Source organism: Somniosus microcephalus, chromosome 8 (genome assembly GCF_052327205.1).
Source record: "Somniosus microcephalus isolate GS21.2 chromosome 8, FLI_Smic_1.0, whole genome shotgun sequence".
In the NCBI taxonomy this organism is placed as follows: domain Eukaryota; kingdom Metazoa; phylum Chordata; class Chondrichthyes; order Squaliformes; family Somniosidae; genus Somniosus; species Somniosus microcephalus.
In genome coordinates, this window is record NC_140994.1 from 22,191,758 (window position 1) to 22,215,432 (window position 23,675).

The 23,675-nt window shown below is 45.1% G+C and overlaps 1 protein-coding gene across 1 annotated transcript in view; it reads right to left on the bottom strand.

Annotated features, from left to right (window-relative positions):
* cusr (Copper-only SOD repeat protein) overlaps positions 1–23,675 on the bottom strand; it is a 133,154-nt gene that overhangs the window by 88,290 nt on the left and 21,189 nt on the right. Inside the window, exon 3 of the mRNA XM_085994329.1 lies at positions 21,908–22,007. Within this exon, the coding sequence (XP_085850455.1) occupies positions 21,908–22,007 (100 nt within the window). The remainder of the gene's footprint in view (positions 1–21,907; positions 22,008–23,675) is intronic.

A 23,675-nucleotide genomic window follows, 5' to 3' on the forward strand; every position in this document is an offset into this window, starting at 1 on the left:
CTGCTCTTCTTCAAAATAGTGCCATGGGATCTTTTAAATCCACCTGAGAGAGCAGATGGGGCCTCGGTTTAACGTCTCATCCAAAAGACAGCACTTCCAACAGTGCAGCACTCCCTCAGCACTGCACTGGAGTGTCAGCCTAGCTTTATGTGCTCAAGTCCCTGGAGTGGGACTTGAACCCACAACCTTCTGCCTCAGAAGCGAGTGTGCTACCAACTGAGCCACAGCTGACACAGCAGAGACCAAGGCTATCCTCCACCACCATGGCGGATGACACCTGTACACTTTTCCATGACTCCAGATGAGCAGTACCACACGAGGTTCATTCATCCTCCAGTCATCATTGAGCACACTATAGGAATGTACAGTTTTGATCTCCTTATTTAAGGAGGGATATACTTGCATTGGAGGCAGATTAGAGAAGGTTCACTAGGTTGATTCCTGAGTTGAAGGGGTTGTCTAATATGAGGAAAGTTTGAGCAGGTTGGGCCTATACTCATTGGAGTTTAGAAGCATGAGAGGTGATCTTATTGAAACATACAAGATTCTGAGGGGGCTTGACAGGGTAGATGCAGCGAGGATGTTTCCCCTCATGGGAGAATCTAGAATTGGGGGCATAGTTTCATAAGAGGTCGCCCATTTAAGATGGAGATGAGGAGGAGTTTCTTCGGAGGGTCGTGAATCTTTGGAATTCTCTACCCCAGAGAGCTGTGGAGGTTGAGTCATTGAATAGTCAAGGCGGAGATAAAACAGGGAATCAAGGGTTATGGGGAGCGGGCAGGAAAGTGGAGTTGAGGCCGAGATCAGATCAGCCATGATCTTACTGAATGGCGGAGCAGGCTCGAGGGGCTGAATGGCCTACTCCTGCTCCTATTTCTTATGTTCTTATGTTCAAGATGAGGTTCTAGTGTCTGGATAAATTCAGTGGCATCCTGAAGTATGGTCTGGTGAAAGTCTCAAGGATTATGCCGGTGTGCTGTACAAATTTGATTTACAATTAGGCCCTCATGAGGAGGTCTATAGGACAAAAGCCCCGATGAGGATCAAGGGCATCAGCAAGATAAGCAGGAGAAGCATCAGCAGCATGAAGGTGATGCAGAGGCCATTGCCAGCTGGAAACTGATACAGTAGACCTTCTCCGGATTACTACCTTGGCCCAGCTTTCTCCAAGAAGCATTGATGGTAAGCACCGGAAGCAGGTGATTATGCCATGAGTGACTTATGCCATGCCATAATTTGCTGGGACTTCTGCGCTGCTCCACAGACACACTTGCCGAAAAAGTTGAACAGCTAATTATCATATTAAAATCAATGGCGAGATCGAGTTTGCTGAATTAACGCCACGGTGATGGCCCCGGCCACTTAGACCATTACAGATTGGTGTTGGAGAATTCAGAATCAGTAAATTATTCAATTGCTCAGCATGTTTTGAAGTTCCCACGAAATAAAATTCTCCGAGTCTAAAATCTTGAACGAGCAACCACATTCCTGTTCATACGTAGTGCGGGTTAACAGTTCAAAAAGCTTTTTTTTTATATACACTAGTGGATTTCCTGCAGTGTTGCTCACAGCAAGTATCTGCTCCGTTAACTCCTCTTGTCCACTCCCTAAGCGTCTGCCACCTGCTGTACCCTCCTGACTCTCCCATATCTTTTCTCTTGTTCCGACTGTTTCTTCTCTGCTTTCTAATTCCTTATACTGCTTCCAGTAGCTTCAGTGCCAAGCAATAAGGATTGTAAATTAAAATGTTATGTTCCTCACCAACCCATCCTTTGTATTCTTCTCCCTTAGTCGCCTATGCTTGCCATTGTAACTTCAGTTTAACACAATAAGCACTTGAAGTTTATACAGCCTGAGGAGCAGCAAGGCCTTAGATCATTGGACCTGATTTTTGCAGCATACCACGTAATAGCACAAAGGCCCAAAAAATACTGAGAAGTGTAGAGGAAAAGAGGAACCTTGGAGTTCATGTCCACAGATCCTTGAAGGTAGCAGGACAGGTAGATAAGGTGGTTAAGAAGGCATACGGGATACTTTCCTTTATTAGCCGTGGCGTAGAATATAAGAGCAGGGAGGTTATGTTTGAACTTTCCACCATCTACAAGGCACAAGTAAGGAGTGTGATGGAATACTCTCCATTTGCCTGGATGAGTCTTCCTTCTTAGGCAGTCCCTCGGAACCGAGGATGACTTGCTTCCACATTAAAAATGAGTTCTCAGGTGACTGATGAGTCCAATGCGGGACCTACAGTCTCTGTCACAGGTGGGGCAGATGGTGGTTGAAGGGGCGGGTGGGTGGGGTGCTTGGGTTGACGTGCGCTCCTTGCGCTGCTTGCGCTTGGCTTCCGCTTGCTCCCGGCGAAGAGACTCGAGGTGTTTGACGCCTTCCCGGATGCTTCTCCTCCACTTTGTGCGGGCTTGGGCCAGGGATTCCCAGGTGTCAGTGGGGATGTTGCACTTTTTCAAGGAGGCTTTGAGGGTGTCCTTGAAGCATTTCCTTTGCCCACCTCGGGCTCTCTTGCCGTGTCCGAGCTCCAAGTAGAGCGCTTGTTTTGGGAGTCTCGTATCAGGCATGCGGATGATGTGACCCGTCCATCGGAACTGATTGAGCGTGGTCAAAGCTTCGATGCTGGGGATGTTGGCCTGAGCGAGAACACTGACGTTGGTGCGCCTATCCTGCAAATGGATTTGCAGGATCTTGCGGAGGCAGCATTGGTGGTACCTCTCCAGTGCTTTGAGGTGCCTGCTGTACATGGTCCATGTCTCTGAGGCATACAGCAGGGCGGTTATCACTGCTGCTCTGTAGACCATGAGCTTAGTGCCGGGTTTGAGGTCCTGGTCTTCAAACACTCTCTTCCTCAGGTGACCGAAGGCTGCACTGGCACAATGAAGGCGGTGTTTGACTTAGTCATTGACGTCTGCCCTTATTGACAGTAGGCTCCTGAGGTATGGAAAGTGGTCCACGTTGTCCAAGGCCTTGTCGTTGATATTGATAATCGGTTGGCAGTACTGTGTGGCGGGGGCAGGTTGGTAGAGGACCTTTGTCTTATGGATGTTTAGTGTAAGGCCTATGCTCTCGTATGCACGGTGAAGGTGTTGACGAAGGTTTGGAGTTCGACCTCCGAGTGAGCGCAGACGCAAGCGTCGTCTGCATACTGTAATTAGACGACAGAGGATGGGACGACCTTGGATCTGGACTGGAGGCGACGAAGGTTGAACAGTTTCCAGTTTGTTCTGTAAATTAACTCCACTCCAGTGGGGAGCTTACTGAGGGCGAGATGGAGCAATACAGCAAGGAAGATCGAGAAGAGCGTTGGTGCGATGACACAGCCTTGCTTGACCCCGGTCCGTACGTGAATTGGGTCTGTGGTGGAACCGTTGGTCAGGATCACAGCTTGCATGTCGTCGTGAAGCAGGCGGAGGATGGTGACAAACTTTTGAGGGCAGCCAAATTTGAGGAGGACACTCCATAATCCCTCATGGTTGACAGTGTCGAAGGCCTTTGTGAGATCAAAGAAGGCCATGTACAGCGGTAGGTGCCGTTCCCTACATTTCTCTTGTAATTGACGTGCGGTGAAGATCATGTCCATTGTGCCCCTTAGTGGGCGGAATCCGCATTACGACTCTGGGAGGAGCTCTTTGGCCACTGGGAGAAGGCGATTGAGGAGGATTCTTGCAATGACTTCGATGAGTGCAGCTCCAACAACACTCAAGTACCTAGACACCATCCGGACAAAGCAGCCCGTTTGATTGTCACCCCATCCACCACCTTAAACATTCACACCCTCCCCCACTGCATACCGTGGCTGCAGTGTGTACCATCTATAAGATGCACTGCAGCAACCTGCCAATGCTTCTTCAGCAGCACCTCCCAAACCTGCGACCTCATCCACCTAGAAGGACAAGGGCAGCAGGCGCATGGGAACACCACCACCTCCAAGTTCCCCTCCAAGTCACACACCATTCTGACTTGGAAGTATATCGCCGATCCTTCATCGTCGCTGGGTCAAAATCCTGGAACTCCCTACCTAACAGCACTGTGGGAGTACCTTCACCACATGGACTGCAGCGGTTCAAGAAGGCAGCTCACCACCACCATCTCAAGGGCAATTAGGGATGGGCAATAAATGCTGGCCTTGCCAGCGACGCCCAGATCCCATAAGCGAATTTTAAAAACTGTATAAAACACTAGTTAGGCCACAGCTAGAATACTGCGTACAGTTCTGGTCACCACATTACAGGAAAGATATGACTGCACTAGAGATGGTACAGAGGAGATTTACGAGGATGTTGCCAGGACTGGAGAATTTTAGCTATGAGGAAAGATTGGATAGGCTGGGGTTGCTTTCTTTGGAACGGAGCAGGCTGAGGGGAATTTTAACTGAGGTGTATAAAATTATGAGGGGCCTAGATAGAATGAATAGGAAGGACCTATTTCCCCTAGCAGAGAGGTCAATAACCAGGGGACGTAGATTTAAAGTAATTGGTAGAGGTGGAGTTGGAGAATAATTTTCACCCAGAGGGTAGTGGGGGTCTGGAACTCACTGCCTGAAAGGGTGGTAAAGGGAGAAATGCTCCTCACATTTAAAAGTACTTGGATATGCACTTGAAGTGCTGTAACCTACAAGGCTACGGATCAAGAGCTGGAAAGTGGGATTAGGCTAGATAGCTCTTTTTCAGCCGGCAGAGACACGATGAGTTGCATGGCCTCCTTCTGTGCCATAAAGTTCTATGATTCTAGATGCGCCAATATTTGGAGCAGAGCTAAGAAGAGTACGTGAAGTCAGCATCAAGTGTCAGGGAAGTATGTGAAGTCAGCATCAGCAAAGTGAAGCAGGCAAGAAAGCCTGGGTCCCAAAGGCAGTAGAAAGCACACAGGACAGCAAAATGGTTCTAAGAGCAGCGCACAAATTTTTAGAATGGGGTAAGGAATAGACAGTAGGAAGTGGCTGGCTGGGTCTTGGGTGAGAGGGCCCAAAGAGCTGTGGGGTGGGTTTTTGGAGTTCCAATACTTTTTGTGCAGACTCAGTTGCAGAAGGAGAGCAGAAAGGGAGATTTTGTACAATTGTGGGACAGAGGAAGCAGCAGAAGAGCAACAGGGACAGATTTCGGGCCAGGAAGAGGAGAGTCAGCGGGAGGGAAGCGAGTACAGGAGCTACAGATACTTTAAAAATTAATTGTGTGACCAGTAGAAGTTGAAGAGTACCCTGAAGTTGACAATCATACTATAATCTGTACAGTCCACTGACTAAACAGCAATTAATGCTGAATGACCAGAGCCTGTGTTTTACAACAATCAAACTTTGTGGCCTTAAAAGGGAAACTGCTTTGCCTTAGAAGATTACATTGTGAATTACATAGGAGAACACTTCTTTCTTTACAAATCATCCAAGTTACTGTGAGTAATGCCACCAGAGTGTGTGCATATAATTCTATATTGTTTATTATAAGATCCATTGCGACATTGCACACAGGGAGTCAAGATCTGTACAATACTGAAAACTTATTTTCTCAATGTTCCCTAAGTGTGTGATGATAGGACACGCTAAAACAGAAGCTACTATATAATATGGAGATTAAAATTAAATGGAATAAACTGGAATTTAATTTACAACAAAAAATAGTTTTTTGACACTACACACTCGCAACAAGAAAACTCAAATCACAGAATCCAACACAACACGCTCATTATCAACATCAAAAAGTACTGATAAACACTGTAGCATGCCTAAGCAGACACGAGTAAATTAATCAAATCAATAGAACAGCAGGTACTGCAAGGAATGAAAAATGAATGGATTAGTGGGCAGCAGTAAATTAGTGGCGAAGCAGATAGGAATGAATTAATAAATTCATAGACTAGTGGGCACAATATTCAATAAATGTAGGAAGAAACAGGCACCAGCGAATTAATAAAACAGTAAGCACATCAATAAATTAATGATCAGGGGGGTACCAGTCAATTATTAAGTTAATGAAGAAGCAAGCATCAGTGAATTAAAAATTAATAGAACAGCAAGCATACTAACAAATCATTAGTTAACAAAGCAGCAGGCACCAGCAAGTCAATGGCCTGGGTTTTGCAGTTGCAATGACAGCGAAACTGTCAGCGCTCGCAATCATTACTCTGCAAAACTGACAGCAACTTCTGGCGTCCGCACATGCGCAGTTAAACGCAGAAATTGGGAAGTTGGTGTCAGTGATTCCCTGCTCCTATACAGAGCACGCTATTGAGGTCCCAGCAGACGGCAATCTTTAGAAATCAATTGGACTGATGTGAACTTCCCCTTTTACGCTGTAATATCGCTGTTAAAAAAAACCAAAATAGTTAAGCCTTTTGAATGAGGTGTAACTGGGTTTTTAATAGCATGCTAAGTCATAACTACTACTGAAGAACCTCTCTAGCCCTGAAAAACTAATTCGATATTTGTGGAATGTCAGATTTATTTAATAATAAAAATTCCATAGGTTTTCAATGTAATAAAAATTATTTTTCTTTTAAGTTTGTTTATGATATTGCAGCTTCTACCTTAATGCCATGTTTATGTCCCAATCTTTATTTCATGGTCTGTAAAATTTATAAAAAGTGAAGGATAATCAGTGCATTTTACTTCCTGGTTTGCAGTCTGTGAAAATTCTTCAATGTGATTGGCTGCTTAGCGCATCCCTGATTTTAATCGCGCAACCATTGGTATCTTCAGCAGCCGAGACCTTAGGCTCTGGAATTCCCTCCCCAAACCTCTCTATCTTCCTTTCCTCCTTTAAGACGCTTCTTAAAACCTACCTCTTTGACCAAGCTTTTGGTCATCTGCCTTAATTTCTCCTTTTGTGGCTTGGTGTCAAGTTTTGTTTTATAATGCTGCTGTGAAGCACCTTGGGACATTTTACTACATTAAAGGTGCTATATAAATGCAAGTTGTTGTTGTTGATGACATCACTGTTGCTTGACGCTGGAGATCTTCTTGAGTTGGCGCCAGAATCAAACTAACATCGGGAAAGGTGAAATCCACACCACACAGATCGCTAGATCTTTGTGGGCAGCTTTCTTCGAGGTCAGCAGTGAGCAGTCACTTTGCCGCTGACCAATTGATGAAGCAACAAGCACCCACAACTGTATAAATAAATTAATGGACCCAAGGATACACCAACAAAAAAAATGGAGAAGCAGGCACTGGTTAATTATAAATTCATAAAACACTGAACGTATGTGAAGCAATGTTGATAAGGAATTTCAATGTTAAAATTGTTGACACCTTGCTATGGGGTTTTCCACATTATAATTGTTGACTTAAAAAGGTGATAGAAAATCATGACAACAGGATATAAGATTTGCAGACAAGAAATGTGCACCAAACACACACACACAAATACCTTTAATAATGCAGATAAGTAGAGACAGACTGTTATTTGAATGATATGCGACATATGGTTCATTTGGAAAAATAAAATGCGCATGTATATGTGAACGCCATGTGACTGCCAATTATGTGAATCTCGACTGCCCACTACGAGAATGTTGCTGCTTTAAGGAAAAATGTAATTACAAGGCATTTAAGGTTAAAATTGGAAGGCATTGTTTCTTTCACAATTAGGTAAAAACTCCCAATGACTCATGGGAGAGAAACATAGAAGGTAGGTGCAGGAGTAGGCCATTCGGCCCCTTGAGCCTATTCCGCCATTTAATGAGATCATGGCTGATCATCCAAATTCAGTACCCTGTCCCATATCCCTTGATCCCTTTAGCCTTAAGAAATATATCTAACTCCTTCTTGAATATATTAAATGAATTGGCCTCAACTGCCTTCTGTGGTAGAGAATTCCACAGGTTCACCACTCTCTGGTTGAAGAAATTCCTCCTCATCTCAGTCCAAAATGGCTTACCCCTTATCCTTAGACTGTGACCTCTGGTTCTGGACTCCCACGCCATCGGGAACATCCTTCCTACATCTGGTCTGTCTACTCCTGTTAGAATTTTATCAGTTTCAATGAGATCCCCTCTCATTCTTCTAAACTCTAGCGAATATAAGCCTAATCGACCCAATCTCTCTTCATACGTCATTCCTGCCATCCCAGGTATCAGTCTGGTGAATCTTCGTTGCACTCCCTCCATGGCAAGAACATCCTTCCTCAGATAAGGAGACCAAAACTGCACACAATACTCAAGGTGTGGTTTCACCAAGGCCCTGTACAACTGCAGCAAGACATATTTGCTCCTGTACTCGAATCCTCTCGCTATGAAGGCCAACATACCATTTGCCTTCTTAACCGCCTGCTGCACCTGCATGCTTACTTCAGCGTCTGGTGTACAAGGACACCCAGGTCTCGTTGCACTTCCCCTTTTCCCAATCTATTGCCGTTCAGATAATAATCTGTCTTCCTGTTTTTGCCACCAAAGTGGATCACCTCGCATTTATCCACATTATACTGCATCTGCTATGCCAATTCTGGCCAATTTATATGTCCTCTCCTTGGATCTTATGCTATCCCTAATTTCCCTAGTTAGCCACGGTTGAGTCACCTTTTTTGTTTTATTTTTATGCCAAACAGGGATAAACAAATTCTGTAGTTCATCCATGCGATCTTTAAATGTTTGCCATTGCCTATCCACCGTCAACCCTTTAAGTAATGCTCCTCAATCCACCCTAGCCAACTTGCGCCTCATACCATCATAGTTTCCTTTATTTAAATTCAGGGCCCTAGTCTGAGTCAACTACTTCACTCTCCATCTTAATGAAGAATTCTATATTATGATCGCTCCTCCCCAAGGGGCCTCGCACAACAAGATTGCTAATTAATCCTTTCTCATTACATAATGCCCAGTCTAAGATGGCCTGATCTCTAGTTGATTCCTTGACATATTGGTCCAGGAAACCATCCCGTATACATTCCAGGAATTCCTCCTCCACAGTATTGTTACTAATTTGGTTAGCCCAATCTATATGTAGATTAAAGTCACCCATGATAACTGCTGTGCCCTTATTGCACGCGTCTCAATTTCCCATTTAATGCCGTCCCTAACCTCAGCATTACTCTTTGGGGGTCTGGATACAACTCCCACTAATGTTTTCTGCCCCTTGGTATTTCTCAGCTCTACCCATACAGATTCCACATCATCAGGGCTAATATCCTTCCTTACTATTGTGCTAATCTCCTCTTTAACCAGCAATGCTACCCCACCTCCTTTTCCTTTTTGCCTGTCCTTCCTGAATATTGAATACCCCTGGTTGTTGAATTCCCAGCCTTGGTCACCCTGGAGCCATGTCTCCGTAATCCCAATTATATCATACAGGTAGACTATCCTTTATCCGAAAACCTCGGGACCAGCCGTGTTTCGGTTTTCGGAAAATTTCGGATTTCGGAAGGTGGGTCGGCGGGGGTCGGGGGGGGGGGTCCGCGGGGGGGTCGGCGGGGGGGTCGGGGTCGGCGGGGGTCCGCGGGGGGGTCGGGGTCGGCGGGGGTCCGCGGGGGGGTTGGCGTCGGCGGGGGTCCGCGGGGGGGTCCGCGGGGGTCAGGGTCGGCGGGGGTCCGCGGGGGTCGGGGTCGGCGCGGGTCCACGGTGGGGTCCACGTCGGCGGGGGTCCGCGGGGGGGTCCGCAGTCGTGGGTTGTCCGTCACTGCTAGCCTGGAATGCAATGAAGTTCCGCATTTCCACCAACAGGTCGTCGTGCTCGGTTGGAACAGGGGCCGGCACCGCCGCGGGCTCAGAGCTCTCGTTGCTTTCGAGCCTTTGGAAGAGAGTCAGGTGGTTCCGCGGGGGGGTCGGCGGGGGGTCGTGCGCACGACTTACGCTGACCCTCTGCTCAGCGTAAGTCGGCGGCGGTCGGGGTCGGCGGGGGTCCCGGCGGGGGTCGGGGTCGGCGGGGGGGTCGGCGGGGGGTCCTGCGCACGACTTATGCTGACCCTCCGCTCAGCGTAAGTCGTGCGCCACTCTGGTCATGTCGTGCGCACGACTTACGCTGAACGAAAAAACCTTCGGTTTTTAGAGGGTTTCGGTTTTCGGAAGTTCGGATAAAGGGTAGTCTACCTGTATCCGTTTACATCTATTTGCGCAGCTAATTCATCCACCTTATTACGAATGCTCCTCGCATTAAGACACAAAGGCCTAGAAATTCGGTGGAGCCCCAAACGGGGCGCCAAGCTCGCCTGGGCGCCGGAATTACCGCTGCGAACGGAGCCGTTGCGCCCGCCGGAAATTCAGTTTGAGCGCCCCAAGAGGGACACGGGGCGAGGCTCAAGGCGCTCCGCGTTCCTCTTAGGGCGCTGAAACTGAATATCGCTGCGGCACAGCGCGCTGCGGTGCTGCAGGCCTTCCTCCCATTCTTAAGGGGGAGGGGCCTGCACCAGCGCGAGCGGAGATCGCGAGTGCCAGCAAAAGAGCCCGGCACCGAGAAGTGCCGGGCTCTCGGAAAACAGCCGGCAATGCCGCGGGGGGGTGGGGGGTCAGGAGGCCAGGGATGGAGGTGCTGGCAGGTGGCCGCCGAAAAAACGGCCGCCCCGCACCTCCACCTTAATTTGCGCCACTGCCGCCACAGGTAGGCTCCGTGAACCGGGCGCGATTTGCGAACGGCGCTACAGAGGCGGGCGCTACCGAATATCGAGATCGGGGCAGTAGTGGGGCGCTGCGCACACCGATGACATCATCGGTGGCGGCGCAGCACAACAGGCTAACGCCGCCATTAGCACCCCAGCTAAATATCGCGGGAGGCGTGGCCAGTGGCGCTAAAGCCACTGAGTGCCCTCTTTAGGCGCTAACTGGTGGCGCAGCCCACCGAATTTCTAGGCCAATCACTATCACTAAGGAAATTATACTTGGTAAAATAATGGGACTAAAAGATGTCAAGTCCCCTGGACCAGATGGCCTGCATCCCAGGGTCTTAAAAGTGGCCACAGAGATAGTGGATGCATTGGTTGCAATATACCAAAATTCCCTGGACTCTGGAGAGGTCCCAGCAGTTTGGAAAACTGCAAATGTAACACCCCTATTTAAGAAAGGAGGGAGATAGAGAGCAGGAATCTATAGACCAGTTAGCCTAACATCTGTTGTTGGGAAAATGCTGGAGTCCGTCATTAAGGAAACAGTAACAGGGCATTTGGAAAATCATAATGCAGTCAAGGAGTCAGCATGGTTTTGTGAAAGGGAAATCATGTTTAACAAACTTGCTGGAGTTTTTTGAGGAGGTAACAAGCAGGGTGGACAAAGGTGAACTAACGGATGTGGTTTCCAGAAGGCATTCGATAAGGTGCCACATAAAAGGTTACTGCATAAGATAAGAGCTCGTGGAATTGGGGGTAATATATTAGCATGGATAGAGAATTGGCTAACTAACAGAAAGCAGAGAGTTGGGATAAATGGGTCATTTTCCATTTGGCAAACGGTAACTAGTGGGGTGCCACAGGGATCCGTGCTGGGCCCTCAACTATTTACAATCTACATTAATAACTTGGATGAAGGGATCGAGTGTAATGTAGCCAAGTTTGCGGATGATACAAAGATGGGTGGGAAAGCAAGTTGGGCAGAGGACTCAAAGAACCTGCAAAGGGATATAGACAGGCTAAGTGAGTGGGTAAACATTTGGCAGATGGAGTATAATGAGGGAAAGTGCGAGGTTATACATTTTGGCAGGAAAAATAAAAAAGCAAATTATTATTTAAATGGAGAGAGATTACAAAATGCTACAGTTCAGAGGGACCTGGGTGTCCTTGTGCATGAAACACAAAAAGTTAGCATGCAGGTACAGCAAGTAATCAAAAAGACAAATGGAATGTCAGCCTTTATTTCAAGGGGGTTGGAGTATAAAAGCAGGGAAATTCTGCTACAACTGTACAGGGTATTGGTGAGACCACACCTCGAGTATTGCGTACAGTTTTGGTCTCTTTATTTAAGGAAGGATATACTTGCATTGGAGGCAGTTCAGAGACGATTCACTAGGTTAATTCCAGAGATGAGGGGATTGACTTATGAGGAAAGGTTGAGCAGGTTGGGCCTATACTCATTGGAATTTAGAAGAATGAGAGGTGATCTTATTGAAACATATAAGATACTGAAGGGGCTCGACAAGGTAGATGCAGAGAGGATGTTTCCCCTCGTGGGGAAATCTAGAACGCAGGGGCACAGTTTTAGAACTGAGATGAGATGGAATTTCTTCTCTCAGAGGGTCGTAAATCTGTGGAATTCTCTGCCTCAGAGAGCTGTGGAGGCTGGGTCATTAAATACATTTAAGGTGGAGATAGACAAATTTTTGCAAGATAAGGGAATGAAGAGTTATGGTGAGTGGGCGGGGAAATGGCTTTGGGCCCAAGATCAGCCATGATCTTATTGAATGGCAGAGCAGGCTCGAGGGGCCAAGTGGCCTATTCCTGCTTCTATTTCTTATGTTCTTACTCAGAGGGTAGAATGTTATGATACAGACAACTCCAAAGAGAAATCTTGAAAAGGCAAACTTGTTCTACAAGGAACTTTGTTCAATATTCAGTCAATGATTTGTGGTAACAGCAAGCAATTATTTTTATAATCAAGTTTCATTTTTGTTTTATCATTGATCTAAGGTATAGACTATCCGATATTCCAAGTAATGTCTACTCCCTGGCCAGAAGGAGGAAGGAACTTATTCTGAAACTGAATGGTACATTCTAAGCTTCTGTCAAGAGATAGTAGCAGAAGAATCAAACTTGGTTAGTGTAATGGAATTTTAATAGTTTTAACAGTGTGCATGGTGGCAGGGGGTTGAGTGCTTAATAGTGCACGGTGAGAATGGAATTTGATGGAGGATTTACATAGGATATACAGCACAGAAATAGGCCATTCGGCCCAACCAGTCCATGCCGGCGTTTATGCTCCACTCGAGCCTCCTCCAGTCTTTCCTCATCTAACCTTATCAGCATATCCCTCTATTCCCTTCTCCCTCATATGCTTATCTAGCTTTTCCTTAAATGCATCGATACTATTCGCTTCAACCACTCCCTGTGGTAGCGAGTTCCACATTCTCACCAGTCTCTGGGTAAAGAAGTTTCTGCTGAATTCCCTATTTGATTTCTTGGTGACTATCTTATATTGATGACCTCTAGTTATGCTCTTCCCCACAAGTGGAAACACTTTCTCTGTATCTACTCTATCAAAACATTTCATGATTTTAAAGACCTCTATTAGGTCACCCCTCAGCCTTCTCTTTTCAAGAAAAAAAAAGAGATCCAGCCTGTTCATCCTTTCCAGATAGGTATACCCTTGCATTTCTGGTATCATCTTGTAGATCTTTTTTGCACCTTCGCCAGTGGCTCCAAATCCTTTTTATAATATGGCGAACAGAATTGTACGCAGTACTCCAAGTGTGGTCTAACCAAGGTCAGATACAAGTTTTGCATAACTTCCCTACTTTTCAATTCGATCCCTCTAGAAATAAACCCTAGTGCTTGGTTTGCTTTTTTTTAAATGGCCTTGTTAACCTGTGTCGATGCTTTTAGTGATTTGTGTATTTGTACTCGGATCCCTTTGCTTCTCTACCCCATTTAGATTCTTATTTGCCCAAGTAATATGTGACCTCCCTATTTTTCTTACCAAAATGTAATACCTCACATTTATGTGTTGAATTCGATTTGCCAATTATAGGCCTATTCTGCAAGTTTATTAATGTTTTCTTGCAATTTGCTGCAGTCCTCCTCAGTATTGACTATATACCCCCCCCCAAATTTGGTGTCATCTGAAAATTTAGAAATTGTGTTTTTGATTCCAAAGTCTAAATCCTTAATATAAATTGTGAACAACAGTGGTCCCAGCACTGATCCTTGTGGAACAATACTTCCCACCTTCTGCCACTCTGAATAGCTACCATTTACCCCTACTCTCTGCTTTTTGTCTTGAAGCCAGCTAGCTATCCATTCTGCTACTTGTCCCCCGGCGCCACATTCCTTGACCTTATTCATTAGTCTATTATGTGGTACCTTATTGAAGGCCTTTTGAAAATCTAGATACATTACATCTACTACATTACCCTTGTCTACTCTCTCTGTTACCTCTTCAAAAAATTCAATTAGGTTGGTCAAGCTAGACTTTCCCTTTTGAAATCCATGCTGACTATTCATTATATTTTTGGTTTCTAGATGTTCTTACATTTTCTCTTTTTCCTACCACCGATATTAAGCTGACTGGTCTATAATTCCCTGGACATGTTCTATTTCCCTTCTTAAATATAGGTATTATATTAGCTAGCTGCCAGTCTTCTGGCACTACACCATGAATTACTAAATATGTGTAGTAATACCTCTGCTATCTCTTCCCTAGATTCTTTTAAAATGTGCAGATGTAATCCGTCCGGCCCAGGAGTTTTATCCTCCGAGTTTCATAAGTTTATTTAATGCATCTCCTCATTTTATTTTAAATGCAGTTTCATTATCCAAGGTCATCTCCACGTGTTCTATCTCCCTGGTAAATAATGAAGCAAAGTAATTATTTAATATCTCTGCCATCTCTCGATCACTGTGTGGTATTATCCTGTCTGTCCCTTCGTGGCCCTATTCCCATCCTGACCTTCCTTTTTTTATTTATGTGCCTATAAAATATTTCACTATTTTGTTTTATGTTCCGTGATAATTTAATTTCATAGTTCATCTTTACTTCCTAAATGTTTTTACTTCTCTCCTAATCTCTTTGTATTTTCCCTTATTATGCTCTCCCCTGCTGTCCATGTACTTAATGTATGCCTCTTTCCTTACCCTCAATTGTTCCCTTACGGCTTTATTCATCCACGGTGTCTTATTAGTGTTTAGCTTGTTCTTGTAGCGGAATATTTTTTTCCTGGACACTCGAACATGTTTTAAATGTTTCCTATTGCTGTTCTGTCACTGTTTGCCAATATTGTTGTCCATTTTATTTTCCCAAGTTCTATTCTCAGCCTCTCAAAAATCAGCTTTTCTCCAATCTATCACCCTGGGTCTTTGTCATACTTATGTCTTTCTCAATTATTATCTTAGAGTATTATATTATGGTCACTATTGCCTATATGTTCCCTTACTTTTACTTGTCTTATCTGCTCTGGTTCATTCTGCATTACTAGATCAAATTGTGAATCCTCCCTTGTTGGGCTTTTTAAATATTGGGTTAGAAAGGAGTCCTGTACACATTGTCGGAACTCCATTCCCAATATCTGGGTAGTTGAAATCCCCCATGATTATTATTCTATGTTTTTTACATTAGTTTGCATATTTCTTTCTCCACCTCCCTTCCACTATTAAATGGTCTTTGGGTTAGTATGATTGATCCTTTATTATCTTTTATCTCTGTCCACATGGATACTTTTTCTGTTTTGCTGATAACTACGTCACTTTTTTCTACTGCCATTGTGTTATCCCGAATAAGTACAGCTACTCCACCTCCCCTTTTTCCCCTCCCTATCTTTTCTAAATATGTTATATCCTGCAATGTTTAATTCCCAGTCCTGTCTCAGTAATCGTGCTGGTGCGTAGAAGGGTTACTTACCTTAAAGGGTCTTCATTCTCCATCCTCCACATGCCCCTGGAATCGCGAAGCCTCGAAACATTCTGGGAAAGCCATGTGATAGGCTTTATGATAATAATTTTTATATTGGCACATGCCAGCATCAGATGATGGCTCCCCACAAGGCATAAAAGCACTGGCTGTATATTTGAGTGGCTGTGTATTATTAGAGAACTGGTTGAAATGAAGTATCACGATATGCATTTTCTGCAAAGCCTGAAGGAATGGTCAGATGGGAGCACAGCGTATGGAGAATGCTTCTTCAAATAATGAAGACCACCTTGCAAGACAACAACAACAACTTGCATGTATATAGCACCTTTAACGTAGTAAAACACAAGGCGCTTCACAGGAGCATCATCAAACAAAATTGGACACCGAGCCACATAAGGATATATTAGGACAGGTGACCAAAAGCTTGGACAAAAAGATAGGTATTAAGGAGCATCTTAAAAAGGAGAGAGAGGTGGAGGGGTTTAGGGAGGGAAGTCCAGAGCTTAGGGCCTTGGCAGCTGAAGGCACAGCCGCCAATGGTGGAGCAATTAAAACGGGGATGCGCAAGAGGTCAGAATTGGAGGAGAGCAGAGGTCTCGGAGGGTTGCAGGGCTGGAGAAGGTTACAGAGGTAGGGAGGGGCAAAGCCATGGAGGGATTTGAAAACATGCCTGAGAATCTTAAAAGCAAGGCATTATTGGACAGGGAGCCAATGTAGGTCAGCGAGACCTGGTTCAAGTTATGATAAGGGCAGCATAGTTTTGGATGAGCTCAAGTTTACAAAGGGTGCAAGATGGGAGATCATCTTCTTTCTGCATTCAGCAACCTCTACATGTCACAAAATTAATCCAATAATATTCAGGAGAAAGAGTAGAAAGGCTCTTGTGGGACACAAGGTAGCAGGAGAGATTGGCCAAAGGTGGTGCCAACTACAGATGGTAAATCCAAATAGTAAAGCTTAGTAAATGCAGCTAAATTACTCCACCTAGTACCTTTACATAAACTTTGATTAGATACAGATTTTAAGGAAAGCCAAGAAGCAGCCATGGAATGGGGCGAATTATCTCTTATGCAGCCATCGGGTTTCCTTCCAGAGAAATGGTGACAGTTAACAATGCACTCCACTATCCAGGAGGAGGCCTTTAGGCAAACATGCTGAAGCATATCATGTAAATTAACACTTCAATGCAGTACTGATGGAATTCTACATTGTCAAAAGGTATTGTCCTTCATGGGATGTTTCGATGGATGTTAAAATCCAGTGGCATTATTTGAAGAACAGAGAATGATCCTGCTGTACTGGCCAACATTATTCCCTCAACCAACAACACAAAAAAACCTGATAATCTCATGTAATTTTGCTGCGTACCATATGGTTATTGGGTTTGTCTACATTTGTGAGGAGGTGGATAGAATGAAGAAATTACAATTGCTTGTTCAAAATTTTAAATGAATTGCTCTTCTTGACGGATAGCGAAGAACAGTTTATTCAGACGGCCAAATGAAATAAGGCTGCTTGATGACCAACTAGTGCCAAGGTTACAGTAATGTCGCACATTGACATGATATGATTGATGGAAATCATCTATGCACATTTGTGCCGCTAAATTTTATTGTATAGCAAGACTACATATCTGGGACTTTGTGATATTGGTGTTTCAAAGAAAGGTACTGTAGACACTTATGTCTATTGGTTATTGTGAAGGCACTGCTGCATCGAAGCAATGTTTAAACCATTCAGCAACATTAGCAGTGGGCATACTGATATGTGGTATCATGCGCCAATGGATGCTATGTTGAGTGCAACTGTACATCAAGAAATGGATCATCTCAAGTATCATACTATGCTGATGAGCATGAACAGGTAATGCACTGGTAGGTGCTGACCAACACGTGTTGGTTAGAACAAACATGGAATACATTTCTAGCTATATGATAAATTTAAAAGATTGCATATAGTGCACATTATACACTTCTTTTAATGCACCTTTTAATGCTCCCCTGTAATGCTTGATGTCACAATCATATCCAACTTTATGCCAGCCAAATATCATCTACTTGGCTGATTCAAACATGCAATAGGCTCCTAGCCCTAGTCTCACAGCCCTGCTTTTCATCTGCTTTCTCTCCCCTCTCTGGCCAGTCCTGGTTCCATCCTGTTCTCACCTTCCTTCTCCAGCAACATTCTGCTGCCACTCTTTGCTTACAATCGGACCTCACTTCCTAGTATTACCACACCCTGGAACCCCCCCTCTTTATCCTAACAAAGTTGGGATACCCTGCACTGCTCCCAGATCTGGCACCCCTCAGTCTTCTCACACCCAAGGACTCCCAGAGCTACTGTGCCCCAGTGTACACCTATCAGATCTCCAAGACCCAGTGATCTACCTCCTGGTATCCCTACACCCCAAAAAAACCTCCTCCCCAATGCTTCCACGCACTTTCACCCTATCCAAGTTCCCGGCATCCCCTTCCCAGTACTTCCAGATTCCAGAGCCACTGCTCTAAACGCTATCACACCACTGGACCCTCCTCTCCCAACTACCAGATCCACAATACTCCTAGACCCCAGGGACCCTCTCCTAGTATTCCCATATCCCATGGCTTACTGCCATCTAATGCTCGTAACCCTGTAAATGGTATCCCCTCTGGTTACAGATCTCGTCAATGTTTGTAGACCCTAGGACCCCACCTCCCTCCATCCCCCGCCTCCCGCACTTCCAAACAACAGATTCCCTCCCCCGTTGCCAGGCATTAACTCAAGCTCTGCCATATTCCAGGAATTCTCTGTTGCTGCGAGACTCTGGGACTACCCTTGTTACAGTAACCACCCAAATGCCAAAAAAATCCACGCCACAGTATTTAAGTTCTTATTGCGGCCATACCCTGGCACCCTCCTCCCCAGATACTCCCAGGGCTCCTCTTGCATGCCTAAGCTACCAGGAAATGCCTAATTCCTGCAAAACTTGACCACTCCCATCACACTACACTACAGCTCTTCACTGCAGTACATCAAATGGAACGACCCCCACAACTTCTAAATATCTGCAATCTACTATATCTCCCTTATCTATGTTTATTATTGGCATTAAAAAAAAACTCAGTGTTTCACATTCACTTATCTATGTAAACAAGGCCACTGATTTAGTGTTCAAGGAAAAATGGATATGGCCACAGAAATCAAGCTCAAAAATTTCACTTGCTCTCAAAATAGTCTTTATAAAAATGATAATTTGACTTATTCAGTTACCATAAATCACTGTTCATAATATACACAACACAACAAAGTAAAGAGACGCTGACTCACAGTAAGCAATGCCACAGGAGATCTGCTAGTAATATCATAAATTTTTTTATGTAAGCACATGCTTCCTATTGTTCACATCGCCAGTGTTTGTCACACACTAATGTAAATTTCCGTATCACACTTCTTAAAAAGTATAAAAAGAGACAAAGGCAATTATTTGCAGTTTAAAAAAAAACTCTTTAGGAAGAGTAAGTACCAGAGCCACAGGGGCTGAAAATCCTTAGCCCCGCTCCATCAGTAGAAGTGCAGTGCAGCAGGTCCCAACGCAGCTGACTCCGGCGGAATATCTGGGCTCAGGACGGAGTCACTTAATTTGAATGCCAGTGGCAGGTTCCTGAGCCACTGACAGAGGAAGGGCGCTGGCAAGCCACTTACTCAACAGCCGGTACCACCAGTCAGGGTAATTTTTAAAAAGCAACACAGGTTAATTTTTAAACAGCAACCCAATCAGCCCCCTCAATAAAAGGGGGCCAAAAATTACCAAAGCTATCCAGGATAGGTCCCATGGGTGTTCCCATTTCCATAGCGGAGTAGACCTGCACACCAGGTTCATCCCAGAATCCAAGTAGGTTGACGATAGAGTAAATGAGGCTAAGGAAGTTCCCTTCCCTTGGTTCCACTCCTTGACAACAGGACCCCTGCTTGGGGCAGACAAAAAGTTTAACCTATCCCAGGCTCCAGCGCAAATTTCTAACTTCAGAGCAGAAACCCAGCGTTCCAGGAACCCGCCAGAATTCCTGTCCATCAGGTCCCGTGTCTGACTTATGTTGCAGGACTACCACTGGAGCCAAGGATTATAAGCACCAAAATGTCTACAGGCTTGTAAAATCAGCCTTCTCACAAACAAAGCCAGAATTCTGATAATTCTTTTATTGCTAGGGGGTTAGAATATAAAAACAGGGAGGTATTGCTGCAGTTATACAAGGTATTGGTGAGACCCCACCTGGAATACTGCATACAGTTTTGGTGTCCATACTTAAGAAAGGACATATTTGCTCTCGAGTCAGTACAAAGAAGGTTCACTCGGTTAATCCCGGGGATGAGGGGGGTAGTCATATGAGGAGAGGTTGAGTAGATTGGGACTCTACTCATTGGAGTTCAGAAGAATGAGAGGCGATCTTATTGAAACATATAAGATTGTGAAGGGGCTTGATCGGGTGGATGCGGTGAGGATGTTCCCAATGATGGGTGAAACTAGAACTAGGGGGCATAATCTTAAAATAAGGGGCTGCTCTTTCAAAACTGAGATGAGGAGAAACTTCTTCACTCAGAGGGTGGTAGGTTTGTGGAATTTGTTGCCCCAGAAAGCTGTGGAAGCTACATCATTAAATAAATTTAAAACAGAAATAGATCGTTTCCTAGAAGTAAAGGGAATTAAGGGTTACGGGGAGCGGGCAGGAAATTGGACATGAGTCTAGGTTCGGAATGGTCATGGCCCTGTGGGTAGTGGAGCGGGCCCAGGGGCCGTGTAGCCTGGTTCTGTTCCTACTTCTTGTGTTCTAATTCTGTGTTAGATTTCAGGAGATGGTTTTATTCCTGTTCCTGGCTGGGGTGGAGATCGCCTTTACAGAAGGTAAGTACTGTAGAAAATAGAGGGACAGAGTGATCTCCTGGAAGAGTTTCGATCACCTAGATGGGTCGGAGAGGAATTTCCCAGATTTTTTCTCCCAAATTGGCCATTGGGTTTTTTATCTGGTTTTTCGCCTCTCCCGGGAGATCACATGGGTTCGGGTGGGATGGAGAGTGATAGAAGATTTGAGGTTAGGACCAGATCAGCCATGATCTTATTGAATGGTGGAGCAGGCTCGAGGGGCCGATTGGCCTACTCCTGATCCTATTTCTTATGTTCTTAAATGGCAACACTGGTGGAAGCAGGCAGCCTGGGAGAGAAGGAGGGCAGCAAAAGCCAAGAGAAGCGCAGCGTTCATCAAGGTATCTTTCTGGATAAGCATCCTTTGGAGCCAGTCGGAGTAAAAGTGCTCCGCTGGCTGCACAATTTCCCTCTGTAGCACACTCCAAACTCCCCTGCCCCCCAGGAATTACCCAAGGATCACTGCCAGTATGCTAGGTGGCCCTAAATTGTTTTTTCTTGTTGGATGAGCTGACTGTGGAGGCACGACCAGCACCAGCAGCTTTCTCAGAGTATGCTGATGAGGCCAGAGGGCCAATTTCTAGCGATCCTTGGGCCTCTTGGTTCGGGTGGACGCTGCTCATGCATTTCTAACCAATAAAATATAAAAGTAGAGATGTAATGGTGAACCTATATTGTTATATAAATCTCATCATGAAGAAACGACTCATGAAATAACACTGGACGGCCAGCTGGTGGCGCTGTCCAAGGAGTATAAATACTCGGGCGTGGGCCCAGCTTACCAGGGACATTTTGTAAGACAAGGAACTAGTGAAGTACAACTAGACCTCCATGTTTTGAAACAAGTTGATTAAAGCCTAGCTTTATACTCGAACCAAGTGCGTAGTGAGTTTTATTACGTCATATATAAAACCTTTAGTTGGAGTACGGTGTACAGGTAAATCATGAGTTTGATAAGTCACACACGTTTCTACAGGTGTAAGTTAAGTCAGGAGTAATTCTGGTGTAAGTGACAGGATTTCTGGGACAGCAGCTCTCATTATCTTGTAATTTCATAAATGCACCACTTTCCATAAATGCACCACTTTAGAGTGGGCACAGCTTCTGTCAGCACTTAGTTCCATCAGAATTTATCACAATTTTAGGAAGTGTGTAACTCTAGTACATCTGACTTATAATCCAAATTCTAACGCCCTACACTGAAAATGCCCAACATTTGCCCAAAACAACAGCACAATTTTAGGTCCTTTGTCTTCTACTGGTACTGTGCCCAATCATAAATGTAGCATGATGTTAATTCAGGATAAATATGCCTTTTTTGGACTTTTTTTGAACGCTATGGGAATTCTGAATTGCACATGCATTTTCTTATAGGAGCAACTTGATGTACATTATTGAACCAATCACAAAAATGTAAATGACCACATTGTGCCAGTCCTTAGTTCTACAATGATGCTACAGCAGGACAGGGAACCATCTTATCTTTAAATGTGGAAAAAAAAGTAATTGAAAAAAAATATCCAGCCTTACCAGAGTAATTGTTCCAGTCACCGTACCATTAAACACCACCGTGGCTCGAATGAACTCTCTGTCTGTAGCCTTCACAGCAAGCAGATTTCCACATTGTAAACTTTTCCCCCCAGCATCAGCATTACCGTGGCAACCAAAAGAAGAAAAAATAAATAAATTAGAAGCATGTCAAAATTAGTACAACAGTTCACCTTCCAATTATTCTTCATGTCTAGATTTTTTATTTTAAAAAGTGCGCCGACTCTCAAGTCAACTACAGAATAAATTTCTCAATATCAAGATCTTGACAAGACTGGAACTGTGGGATGCTAGAGTATAGTTTGACTTACTCATAGTTTAAAAAAAATTAACTCAACATAGGACCTACGACTTAAAGTGTAAAATGGATCCAACATGAATGCAATTTTAGGATGTTTACACTCCACAAGTTAGCATTAGTGCAAAGCAGAAATCACTTTCCATCAATGCTAAACCTAGAGTATAAATCAAATTTCAAAGCCCCGAGGGCTGAATTTGATTCTCTTGGTTAAAGATTAAAAGACAACTACGAGGACTTTGCAGAACTCCCCAGTGTCTGGTGGGCTCTACTCAGAGATCATGAAATCTATTCACAGATCACTGGAGAATACGAGAATGTGGCATCAGTCAGGTAGAGAGGGAAGTGCCAGCTGGCACTGATATCAGCAGCATTTGTGAAGTACAATGACACCACAAGTGGCAGCACAATACATCTCAAAGCATAGGGGGAAAAATTCTGAGGCACCCCTTTTGGGGTGCCAACGTCTCCGGGGCGCTAATTTTAGCGCCCCAAAAAGATTAGCACCTTTCACCTGAAATTCAGTTGTAGCGCCCCAAGCAGGAGGTGGAACGTTACAACTGAATATCGCAGCTCTACTTGCAACAGCAGCGCGTAGCGCCGTGTCACTGCAGGCCTCCTCCCCTGATTAAAGGGGCGGGGCCCAGCGCTGCGCGCACTGGGGCCCTGCTAGACCGCCGGGGAGCGGGGTGCCGTGAAAACAGCGGCCAGCACCCTGTAGAAAAAAGGGGAAGGGGGCAGGTGCTGGCAGTCGGCCAAAAAAAATGGCCGTCCGACACCTGCCCCTTTTACTACCGCCGCCACGGCTGCAAAAACGCCACCCTGACCCTGTCGGACATATCATCCGGTGATAGGGGGCGCAACCCAAGTGTGTGGCCGGGGTGCGAGCGTGGCACTGCGCACGACAATGTCTTCATCGCCGGCAGCGCAGCGCCATGAGGTGCTACTGGATACCGCCGCCGCTAACCTACCGCTGAATTCTGCGGGAGGAGTGAGTGGTGCCTCGCGCATGCGCTAGGGGATATGCGCACAGTTAGTGCTCCTGCGAGGTGCAAATCAACCCAATTTTTCCCTCTGTAGTGTTTGGTGCAGCTACATCTCAAGACACTGATACTGGTCTATCAATGATCAAAGTAGAGTCCCTTCCGAATCCTCCGATATCTCCAAAAGCTCTTTATCCATCCTCCCCTCCACTTTGTTCCCCTTCATCAAGGGAAGCAGACGGAGATAGGATAGCAAAGGCAGAAGTCAGTAGTGGTGCACAGATGACAGGAACACAGGGAAGACACACTCAGTAAAATATAGTACACCCTTATAAATATGTAGCCAGCCAATGTTAGACGCTGTAATGGATCTGTGGTGAGTTATGAAGCCAGAGATAATTATGGGTAGTATGGCATTTGAACAGCTAATGAAAATTGAAAATGCTGGAAATACTCAGCAGGTCAGGCA